The 12,529-nt window shown below is 36.1% G+C and overlaps 1 protein-coding gene across 4 annotated transcripts in view; it reads right to left on the bottom strand.

Annotated features, from left to right (window-relative positions):
• FCHSD2 (FCH and double SH3 domains 2) overlaps window positions 1-12,529 on the bottom strand; it is a 303,773-nt gene that overhangs the window by 152,379 nt on the left and 138,865 nt on the right. For all 4 annotated transcript variants that reach the window (XM_042906961.1, XM_042906962.1, XM_042906960.1 and 1 more), the window contains one exon: window positions 3,223-3,299. In XM_042906961.1, the coding sequence (XP_042762895.1) occupies window positions 3,223-3,299 (77 nt within the window). The remainder of the gene's footprint in view (window positions 1-3,222; window positions 3,300-12,529) is intronic.

Here is a 12,529-nt window from a genome sequence, read left to right as displayed (position 1 = left end):
GAATATCCAAAAGTGTAGGTAACAGAGGTAAAGGCAAGGAGGATGACTGATTTCAGTGTAGTTGAGGTGTGGTAACTACAACACAACTATAGCTTGAGGTGCTCACAGATTAGGGAACTAAGGATAAGAAAAGAAGTGGACAGAGATGAGGAGAGAAAGGTAATCTGGGGCCAGGTTTCTTCATGCCTTTGAATATTTTTTTTTTTTTATTTTAAATTTCATCCTATTGACCAGGAGAAACACAGGAGATTTTCAAGCAGGGGAGTGACAGCAGGCCTATTTTACAAAGACATAAAGCGATACAAAGATATAAAAGGTGGTACTGCAACTAATGAAATTATGAAAGGGAGAGATCACAGGCAGAGAAGCAGCTACTTAATATTCCTAAGAGAAGATGAGATCTAGAAAGAAGTCAAAGTTGGAGGCAGTTGACTTTGGTCCCCAGGCTAAAGAGTTAATAAAAACATGTGATCATTACTAGTTTATAGGCAATATTTACAGACAGGAACAAGATAGATAAGATTACTTAAAACAGTCACTAGTGAGCTGAGGGAACTTTGAGAAACACTTATAAAGAAAGGACTTGCTATGGTCTGAATGTCTGCGTCTGCCCAAAATTCCTATGTGGAAATCCTAACCCACAAAGATGATGGTACCAGGAGGTGAGGCTTTTGGGAGGTGATTAGGTCATAGGCAGATTATTGCCCTTTATTTTTTATTAAAAAAAAAATTATTTTATGTTTATTTATTTTTGAAAGAGAGACAGAGTGTGAGCGAGGGAGAGGCAGAGAGGGAGGAGGACAGAAGTTCTGAAGTGCTCTCTGTGCTGAGAGCAGACAGTCTGATGTGGGGCTCAAACCCATGCACCATGAGGTCATGACCTGAGCTGAAGTCAGTCACTTAACCGACTGAGCCACCCAGGCATCTCAGATTAGTGCTCTTTTAAAAAAGACCCCACAGAGCTCCCAAACCCCTTCTACCATGTAAGGACATGCTAGAAGTTGAGAAACCTGCAACTCAGAAGAGGAACATCCCCAGAACCCGTCCTGGTCTCAGACTCCCAGCCTCCAGAACAGTGAGAAATAAACTTGTCATTTATAAGCCATCCAGGCTGTGGAATTTTGTTATAACAACCTGAACAGACTAAGACAGGGGTGACAACTTGTCCTCAAAGACTGAAAAACAAAAACAAAACCAAAAAAAACAGGTCCAAGAGAAAGTGGTGTTCCAGTTGTCCAGTTTCCAGTCCTTCAAGATGCCTGTGTATCCTCCAGGTCTACCCCTCCTCTCACCCACCAACCCATATACTTCACACCAGCCATGCTGGACGGCACAGTTACCTAACACCCATATTTTCTCATGCCTTAGGGTGCTACTTCTGCTTAGAATTCCTTTTGCCCAACCCTGGCAAACTCCTGTAAGTTCTTTGAGACTCAGATCTAGAGGCCTAGGTTTTCCTCTACAGTCCTAATGCACTCTCCACTCCTCACCCAATACCACAACTATTTACAGTAGCTATCTCCTGTAAGCTCCACAAGGACAGGCACCACACCTCACAGTCTCTCTGATCCTAAAGTGTAATTTAACAGCTACCCTATAGCAGATACTTTACATCTATCTCATGAATAAATAAATCAATGACTGTTTAAATAGCTGTGTGATCTTAAGCAAGGCATATAACCCAAGACTTAGTTCCCTAACACATAAAAGGAAGATAACTATATGTAACTCACAGGGTTGTTTTGATAAGCATGAGAGATAAGCTGAAGTTCCTAGCACAGTATCTGGTATTTAGCAAATATTTAGTAAAAGTTGGCTTAACCTACTTTTTTTTTTTTTTTTTTTGGCTTAACATACTTTTAAAAATAAGGTTGTACAAGCTAGCCAGGGAACAGAGCCTTTTTATCCTTACTTCTTTGGTAACCTGAATCCTGAATTTCAAACAAACTTAGCATATACCCTACCTACATATAAGCTGGAGTCCTTCTTTATCACCAGCAAGCAATCTCTTCCTTGGTCAGGCTTTCTTCATGTTCACAATACTGAACTATATTAACGTTGTATCTCTCATTCAAGGTTTTTGCTCTACTTGTCTCTTTTGCCTAGAATTTCACATCCTCTCTCTTCCCCTCTTAGCTGAATTTTAAAGATACTGGGAAGTCCACAAGAAAATCTCTATTTTTGTTTATTTTCTTGGTTTGCTTTATTATTCTACATTGCAATTATATAAATCTATTACTTACAGCTATAATGCCACCTTCCAAGTTATAAGTCAGTCCTGCAATTGTGAAGAACTATTACATTTATTGTTTATCTTTCCGTTTTCTAGTCCTGTTAACAATATCTGATGTCCGTTTTCACTGACAATCCAGCAACATGATTTCATATTCAGACTCTAAGCCATACACTTGAATACGGAGTTCTTAATTATCCTGGGTTCTCTGCTATCATTTCATGGGCATTAGTTTTAACTGCAAGGTCTAAAATCTTGACTCTGACTTCTGGTTCCCTTAATAAATACTAAGGACAGTCTTGAGCATAAAAGCCAACAATCACTTCCAAATTAATTTCAAAAAAAGAAAAGAAAAGACATCAAATCCTAAACAAAATTATAAAATATTACAATAACTTTAAACATATCTGTAGGTCACTGAGGACACAATTTATATTCTATTGTCATCTACCTTCTTTAAAATTTGTATGTGGGATACTGACTGGCCAATTTCTGTATACCCTGTTCTGTGTGTGTGTGTGTGTGTGTGTGTGTGTGTGTGTGCGTGTGTGTGTGTAAAACCTAGAAACTTTCCCCTAGGCTCACAAAATTTCATTGTTCCAAATTTAGAATTTCGGAATTAAAGAATCAATAAACATGTCAGAACACTATAATCTTCTTTCATTATTACTGTAATAACGTGTTTCATTTGTAGGTCATTCAGGAAACAATTTGTGTTCCACTGTCATCTACCTTCTTTAAAATTCCATACATGCATTTTAATTAAACAAAACACAATCTTGGTTTAACACATAAGAAAACTATTTTATACAGATTATTTGCATATGTTGTGGAACATTAACATTTTCTGATAATTTTGAAATTATGTCTAAAAACGTGGCAAAGAAAAGCAATTTTTTAAAACTACTGAAGTCTACATTATCTATATGACATGGCTCTGAGCGAACTTATTTTTAGAGAAAATAGGAAAGATCTACTTATTAAGTTACCTGTAATCATTCCGATCATCAGTTTTTATTCCAGGCCAATCTCTCTTCAGATATTGACTAGCCAACTTCTGGATACCCTGTTAAAATACACACACATATATATGTATTATAAAATAAGTATTGTGCCATTAAAAAAACTCTTTTCCTTAAAATATGTTACTTGGCAAATTTCATCTTTCCAAATGTAAATTTAACTCAGAAGAACCAATGATAAATGGCAGAACATTATAACTTGTTTCATTATTGTCACAGTCTTCTCCTGTGCATTTTTAGGAAAGGGTAACTATAAGGATGAAAAAACTGAAACTTAGTTGATATGCTTTCCACTTCACCAAATTACTTGACCAGCTAAAAACAAACCGCCTCTGGAATATCACAGATTGCACATCTGCCCACCTCTGCAGAACTCTGATTACACAGCTTGACATCTCAATTTCCCACCATTCCTCTGCGGTGGCATCGCCCTGCATTTCTAAACCCAAACTCTCCCAGATCATGAAAGGCACCATTACTTTCAGTTGGGAACAGACAGATACGCATTCACTTGTAAAAGAAATGAACAAAGCTTGGTGTTATTCCATATTAGTCATTTTGATTCAAGACAGATTTTAAGGTTTTTCTTTTTAAATAATACCATGGCACAAATTACTTCAAATATAGAAATTAGTTTTACAAAGAAATATACCCACATGTTGTTATCCATACAACATGAATGTGGATAAAACAGAATATTTATCTACAATAGATACAGTGGTATCAGGATTTGAACAGAGAAGACTATTTTTTTTTTTTAATGTTTGTTTATTTTTGAGAGAGAGAGAGAAAAGAGCACAGAGTGGCTGGGGGGGAGGAGGGGTGGGACAGAAGATCCAAAGCATGCTCTGCACTGACAGCAGCGAGACTAATGTGGGGCTTGAACTCATGAACCATGAGATCATGACCTGAGACAAAGTCAGATGCTTAACTGACAGAGCCACCCAGGTACCCCAGAGAACACTTTTACTGGCAAGGTTAAACTACTCACTCTGAACACAGAATATCTTACTTTTAGATGGGATCATATGTGGTCCCCTAATAGTGTTAATGTAATGGATTAGAAATCATAAACTTTAGGACACTCTTCTCTCCATGCAACTTCAAATAGAATAAATAAAATGCTGAAATGAAGAACAATCACATTAATTAACAGACTGCCTACATTAAGCAGAGGCTGCCCAAATAAAATCAATGCTGCACTGTATACATGGCACCTTTCTACTAAGGTCTACTGCCAAATCAATTTGGCTTGATTAAATCCATTGTTGAATGCTTCTATTTATCATTATTTCAATGAGCCCAAAGGGTAGCAGGAACTGTAAAGAAGTTCCTTGGAATCTCAAGTTCCTCCTGAAATTGGCAATAGTTTGGTTTCACTATTACAAGGTACTATGTATTCTGAGAACTCACATACAACGGCATAGCCACAATACTTCCATTTACATACCTTGTACTTGGGGATCTCAATCATTAAATGTTCCTTGAATATGTACAGTAATTTTTCACCTCTGCACCTTCTTCATACTCCTATTTATACGAAATAACTTCCTATCACTCTTATTCCTACCTGCTGAACTCTCACCACCGTGCCTTTAAGCTGATTTTTAAATTTCCTAACACAAAATATTCAAAATTATATATAGGAAAATACGAAAAATTTTACTGTCTAGGTATTTAATTTCATTTCATTAAAACTGAATAGTTTACGGGGCGCCTGGGTGGCTCAGTCGGTTGAGCGGCCGACTTCGGCTCAGGTCACGATCTCGCAGTCTGTGAGTTCGAGCCCCGCGTTGGGCTCTGTGCTGACAGCTCAGAGCCTGGAGCCTGTTTCTGATTCTGTGTCTCCCTCTCTCTGACCCTCCCCCGTTCATGCTCTGTATCTCTCTGTCTCAAAAATAAATAAACGTTAAAAAAAATAAAAAAAAAACTGAATAGTTTATCATTCTTTCTGCATTTATTAGCTGGAATTCTTTTTTTTTTTAACGTTTTATTTTATTTTGTTAAGAGAGAGGGACAGAGCACGAGCAGGGGAGGGGCAGAGAGAGAGGGAGACATAGAATTGGAAGCAGGCTCCAGGCTCTGAGCTGTCAGCACAGAGCCCTGACATGGGGCTTGAGCTCATCAGCTGCAAGATCATGACCTGAGCCGAAGTCAGACTCTCAACCAACTGAGCCACCCAGGCACCCCTAGCTGGAATTCTTTTTTAAAGAGCTACCCTTCTTGAACTATTTGGTTATCCTGAGGTACAGTTCTTAAAAGAAAGGCAAGATAAATATTTGATTTGTCCAGTTTTGCCTAAAGGTGAACAATGAATTTTTAAAGAAACATTATGAACTCATATATTTTGAATAATGGATGTATTTCAATTTATTGCAGTCACTATTCTTTTGATGCTCTAATTGTTACAACTGTAGTCAGTAAGGAGTTCCTCCCAGTTGGGTCCCACATCATGACCCCAACAGACTTTGATAGTTCCTTTGTTTTCTTTTACAGGTTCTATTCTAGATCTGCAGTAAGCTAGTTTTCTAAGGAATTCTGACTCCTTTCTGGGAGAAACCAGATTTAGAGACCACAATCTAGGCATTTCCTTATCCTTCAAGTCTTTGTGTCTTTAAGAGGCTTTTTCTAATCACTGTATACAAAGTAGCTTACCCTCCACCCAGTTACTCTCTCTCATACCGTATCACTTATTTATAATCCTCATTATGATACTGTCTGGTTTACATAAATTTTACTCTCTTTACCAACTATAAACTTCTTCAGGTAGGGATCTTGTCTTTTTTTTTTTTTTTAATCACTATGTCTCCAGGCTATAGCAACAAGGCTAGCGTTGATGCCAATAACTTTCACTAATTGCATGAATAAATGCCACCTACATTATTCTATATCGAATGTACAAGAATCAAACTCCTTTTGTGTTTTTGCCATTCGGACTTAGAAACGTCTGAATCAAAATTTCTCTGGTTCCTCAATTTTTCCTCAGCGGGGGGGGAGGGCATACCAGATTTCTAAGATTGTTACCAGGTGGTTTTAATATAATAAATAAATTCCTTTGTAAAATTACAGTTAATTTTTGACCATTTCCATTATTGGAAGAAAACATGTGAGGATATTCTAAGGCAATAAAAAAAAGTAACAAATTTGTTCCATACTTAGAAGGCAGTACACATTAATTTTTGTGAAGGTTCAAATAAATAAAAATCCCTGAATTAAAAGAACTCATAATATGTGCACAGGAATAAGAAATATGCAATATAAAATGGGAGGCAACACGTGGTCACTACCAAATTAAGTGGCAATATATAAGTTCCAAGGTGAAGAAAAGATTGTCTAATTTTTTTATTTTTATTTAAAAATTTTTTTCTTTTTTTTAGTGTTTAGTTTAGTTTTGTTTTAATTAGAGAGAACGCACATGTTAGAATGGGGGAGGGACAGAGAGAAAGAGAGAGAGAATCCCAAGCAGGCTTTACACTGTCATGCCACAAAACACAAGATCATGACCTGAGCCAAAACCAAGAGTTGGATGCTCAACTGACTGAGCCACCCAGGCACTCTTCATCTGATATTTTCTTAATGAATTACATCTAAATGACATGATAGTTGACTTATCCAGTTTATTGCAAAGTGGTTGCAGAACATTTCATACAGAACATGGGATGTCTGAGCCTCAGATTATGAGTAGGACTAAGGCAGAATGACAGCACTTAAAATTTATATAAAACAAATGAATATGACAAGCATTTCTACACATATATTTCTCTTAACTCTGTTTGGCAGAGTTATTTTTATTTTATTTGTTATTTTTATTTGGATTATTTATTTATGTATTTATTTATATTTTTTATTTGTATTATTTTTTTAATATGAAATTTATTGTCAAATTGGTTTCCATACAACACCCAATGCTTATCCCAACAGGTGCCCTCCTCAATGCCCATCACAGAGAAATTGGACACCTAAAAGGATATATAATTTACTTACGATCACATAACTAGTTAGGTTTGAGTTAGAATCCCTACTTATCATTCTAAATCTTCACCAAAAAAAAAAAAAAAAAAAACACACATTGCTTTAGAGTTGATTTTATCTAATTCTTTAAAAATTTCTTTTTTTCTTTTTCAAATTTTTACTTAAATTCTAGTTAGTGAACATATAGAGAAAAAATTTCTGAAATTACTTTTTTTTTTGTGCATTGTAAGTTACATTAGCAATTTCTAGAGCTCTGAACCACAAAGTTGAACTGTATTAAACTGAATGAGCCCTTCAGAGAGGAGATGAGGGATTCATGAAATAGATAAACAGTGAGATCTTTAGATGAAAGACTTTATTCAAGTTAGTTCACAGAGGCAGGAATCATGATTTCTGTGTGCTCCATGCAGCTGTTCAAGATCTAATCTGTATGGATGCTCAAGAAATACTCCATGGCCATTATAGGAAAGGTCTTAAATAACATTTGATGCCTGTGAAAGCATGCTATACTTAAATTAACTGGTTTCCCTTTTATATGTTATGCTTAAAGCTACATTGTATGAATGAAAGGTCTGTATATAGACAAAATAAAGTCTACTTTAATTAAGTGGCTAAGAAAAATAAATCTATGGCTGGCAATTTTCTAAAAAGTGTTTTGTTTTGTTTTTTTAAATCACTTCCCTAGGCCACAACGTTATTCTCTAAAACTGGTGCACTAAACACATATTATTTACTTCTATTTTCCTGAGCATCACTGATGGATAATGTTGATTTGATTTCCAATACTGTTTACTCTGTAGCACTGGTTTCCATAAAAATGTGCTATCAATATACTCCTTGGAACATCCAAAAACATCTCATTCCAAATTTTTAAAAGCTATCAGTGTCTGATGTAAGACTCGCTTTGTTTTACCTCTCAATAACACTTGCTATATTGCTCTAACAAGTGAGGCAACACAAAGAAAGCCACTGTTTAGTAGATACTGGGAAATGAACTGATGGCTTAACCTTTTGCCCATTTACCACAGCAAGCTGAGCAAGAGTGTGCTCCACGGCACTCACACAGGTTATTCTGTACCCATTTCGGCCCCTTAATATACAGAGAAACTCATATTTAAATTTTACTAAGGGTTTGCCATCAAATGGCTCTTCAGAATTATAGGACACCATGTTGTATATATACTATACCTTTTTATTGTGAAATTCCCAAGATTATGTTAAAAATTAACAAGTCAACTGTATGAGTTGCATGGTTCTAAAACTGATATAAATAATAATTGTCTTTACTATTCTTTTTTAAAATTTTATTTATGGAGGGGGGAGGAGCAAAGATACGGAAGGAAAGAATCCCAAGCAGGCTCTTGCTGAAGCGGGGCTCAATCTCATGACAAGATCACGACCTAAGCTGATATCAAGAGTCTGATGCTTAACCAACTGAGCCACCCAGGCCCCCTTTACTGTTCTTTAAATTACTTTAATAGTAATGGAGAACTTCACCCCTGCCCTTAAGGAAAGTTTTGAAATATTTTTCACTGTTTTCTGTTTTCAACTGTAGTTAGGGTTAAAAAAAATTAATCAGTATAATCTCATGTTATATATTAACATTAAATACATATTTTAGCCTTTTCCTTTTATCAAAAATAAAGACTAATTTTATTTTAATTGATTACATAAGACAAGATCTAAAGACATTTTTAAATGACCTATCCTATATGATTTGAGAACCAAATAATTAAAAAATAGATAAAATTTAACATTCATTCATGAGTAAACACTGTCAAGATGAGAAGCAGAGGGATCTTTCCTTAACCTAATAAGGGTGTATATGACAAACCTATAGCTAAAATACTTCTAATGGAGAGCAAATGTTTTCCCCCTTAAGAATGGGAAGAAGGCAAGGATGCCCTCTCTCACCAGTCCTTTTCAACACTATACTCATAGTGCCACCTACTACAACAAGAAAAAGAAAAGGCACACAGATTGGAAAGGAAGAAATAAAATTATTTTTATTTACAGATGATGTGACTGTGTATGTAGAAAACTCTAAAGAACCTACAAAACAAAATAAAAGACCTCTGGAACCAATAATAACCAGTCCTTTTCAACACTATACTCATAGTGCCACCTACTACAACAAGAAAAAGAAAAGGCACACAGATTGGAAAGGAAGAAATAAAATTATTTTTATTTACAGATGATGTGACTGTGTATGTAGAAAACTCTAAAGAACCTACAAAACAAAATAAAAGACCTCTGGAACCAAGGCTGCAAGATACAAGGATGACAAAGAAAACTGGACTGTTTTCCTACATACTGTAATGAACAAATAAAGTTTGAAATTAGAAAAAAATGTATGATAGCCTTGAGTAAAATATGAAGTACTTAAGTATAAATCTAACAAAATATGTGCAGGAACTTTATGCAGAAAATTCCAAAATACTGATGAAAGAAATCAAAGATCTAAATTAATGGACAGATATCCAATGTTAATGGATTGGAAGACTTCATACTAATAAGATGTCAACTGCTCCCAATATGATCTATACATGTGAAATCCAAATGAAAATTCCAGAAAGCTTTTTTGAGGATATGAACAGCTTAACTTTATTTATTATTTATTTATCTATTTTTATATTTTTAATTTACATCCAAGTTAGTTAGCATATAGCGCAACAATGATTTCAGGGGTAGATTCCTTAATGCCCCTTACACATTTAGCCCTTCCCCCCCTCCCACAACCCTCCAGTAACCCTCTGTTCTCCAGGGTTTAAGAGCCTCCTATGTTTTGCACCCCTCCCTGTTTTTATATTATTTTTGCTTTTCTTCCCTTGTGTTCATCTGTTCTGTGTCTTAAAGTTCTCATGAGTGAAGTCATATGATATTTGTCTTTCTCTAATTTTGCTTAGCATAATACCCTCCAGTTCCAACCACGCAGTTGCAAATGGCAAGATTTCACTCTTTTTGATTGCTGAGTAATACTCCATTGTATATATATATATATATACACACCACATCTTCTTTATCCATTCAGCCATCGATGGACATTTGGGCTCTTTCCGTACTTTGGCTATTGCTGCTAGTGCTGCTTATAAACATTGGGGTGCATGTGCCCCTTCGAAACAGCACTCCTGTATCCCTTGGATAAATACCTAGTAGTGCAATTGCTGGGTTATAGGGTAGTTCTATTTTTAATTTGTTGAGGAACCTCCATACTGTTTTCCAGAGTGGCTGCAGCAGTTTGCATTCCCACCAGCAATGCAAAAGAGATCCTTTGTCTCTGCATCCTTGCCAACATCTGTTGTTGCCTGAATTGTTAATGTTAGCCATTCTGACAGGTGTGAGGTGGTATCTCATTGTGGTTTAGATTTTCATTTCCCTGATGATGAGTGATGTTGAGCGTTTTTCATGCGTCGGTTGGCCATCTGGATGTCTTCTTTGGAGAAGTGTCTATTCATGTCTTTTGCCATTTCTTCACTGGATTATTTGTTTTTTGGGTGTTGAGTTTGAGAAGTTCTTTATAGATTTTGGATACTAACCCTTTATCTGATATGTCATTTGCAAATATCCTTTCCCATTCTATCAGTTGCCTTTTAGTTTTGCTGATTGTTTCCTTCGCTGTGCGGAAGCTTTTTATTTTGATGAAGTCCAAACAGTTCATTTTTGCTTTTGTTTCCTTTGACTCTGGAGAGGTGTTGAGTGAGAAGTTGCCACAGCCAAGATCAAAGAGGTCCTTGAGGATTTTGATGGCTTCCTGTCTTACATTTGGGTCTTCCATCCATCTTGAGTTTATTTTTGTGTGTGGTGTAAGACAGTGGTCCAGGTTAATTTTTCTGCATGTCGCTGTCCAGTTTTCCCAGCACCACTTGCTGAAGACACTGTCTTTTTTCCATTGGATATTCTTTCCTGCTTTGTCAAAAATCAGTTGGCCATATGTTTGTGGGTCCATTTCTGGGTTCTCTATTCTGTTCCACTGACCTGAGTGTCTTGATGATTATAGCTTTGTAATACAGCTTGAAGTCTGGGATTGTGGTGTCTCCAGCTTTGGTTTGCTTTTTCAAGATTTCTTTGGCTATTCAGGGTCTTTTCTGGTTCCATACAAATGTTAGGATAGTTTGTTCTTGCTCTGTGAAGAATGCTGGTGTTATTTTGATAGGTATTGCATTGAATATGTAGATTGCTTTGGGTAGTACTGACATTTTAACAATGTTTGTTCTACCTATTCCGGAGCATGGAATATTTTTCCTTTATTTGTGTGTCTTCTTCAATTTCTTTCATAAGCTTTCTATATAGTTTTCAGTGTACAGATTTTTCACCTCTTTGGTTAAATTTTTTCTACATATTTTATGGGTTTAGGTGCAATTGTAAATGGGATCGAGTCCTTGATTTCTCTTTCTGTTGCTTTATTGTTGGTGTATAGGAATGCAACCAATTTCTGTGCATTGATTTTATATCCTGCAACTTTGCTGAATTCATGAATCAGTTCTAGCAGTTTTTTTGGTAGAATCTTTTGGGTTTTCCATATAGAGTATCATGTCATCTGCAAAGAGTGCAAGTTTGACCTTCTCCTGGCCGATTTGGATGCCTTTTATTTCTTTGTGTCATCTGATTGCTGAGGCTAAGATTTCCAATACTATGTTGAGTAACAGTGGTGAGAGTGGACATCCTGTCTTGCTCCTGACCTTAAGGGGAAAGCTCTCCGTTTTTCCCCACTGAGGATGATACTAGCGTTGGGTCTTTCATATATGGCTTTTATGATCTTGAGGTATGATCCTTAACCCTACTTTCTTGAGGGTTTTTATCAGGAAGGGATGCTGTATTTTGCCAAATGCTTTCTCTGCATCTATTGAGAAGATCATGTGGTTCTTGTCCTTTCTTTTATTGATGTGATGAATCACACTGATTGTTTTGCAGATATTGAACCAGCCCTGCATCACAGGTATAAATCCCACTTGGTCGTGGTGAATATTTTTTTTTTAATGTATTGTTGGATCCAGTTGGCTAGTATCTTGTTGAGGATTTTTGCATCCATGTTCATCAGGGAAGTTGGTCTATAGTTTTCCTTTTTAGTGGGGTCTTTGTCTGGTTTTGGAATCAAGGTAATGCTGGCTTCATAGGAAGAGTCTGGAAGTTTTCCTTCCATTTCTATTTTTTGGAACAGCTTCAAGAGAATAGGTGTTAACTCTTCTTTAAATGTTTGGTAGAACTCTTCTGGAAAGCCAACTGGTCCTGGACTGTTGTTTTTTAGGAGATTTTTGATTACTAATTTGATTTCTTTACTGGTTATGGGTCTGTTCAAATTTTC

This window comes from Panthera leo, chromosome D1 (genome assembly GCF_018350215.1).
Source record: "Panthera leo isolate Ple1 chromosome D1, P.leo_Ple1_pat1.1, whole genome shotgun sequence".
NCBI lineage: Eukaryota > Metazoa > Chordata > Mammalia > Carnivora > Felidae > Panthera > Panthera leo.
Note: the sequence above shows the minus strand (reverse complement) of the source record. Positions and strands in the feature narration are given on the sequence as shown.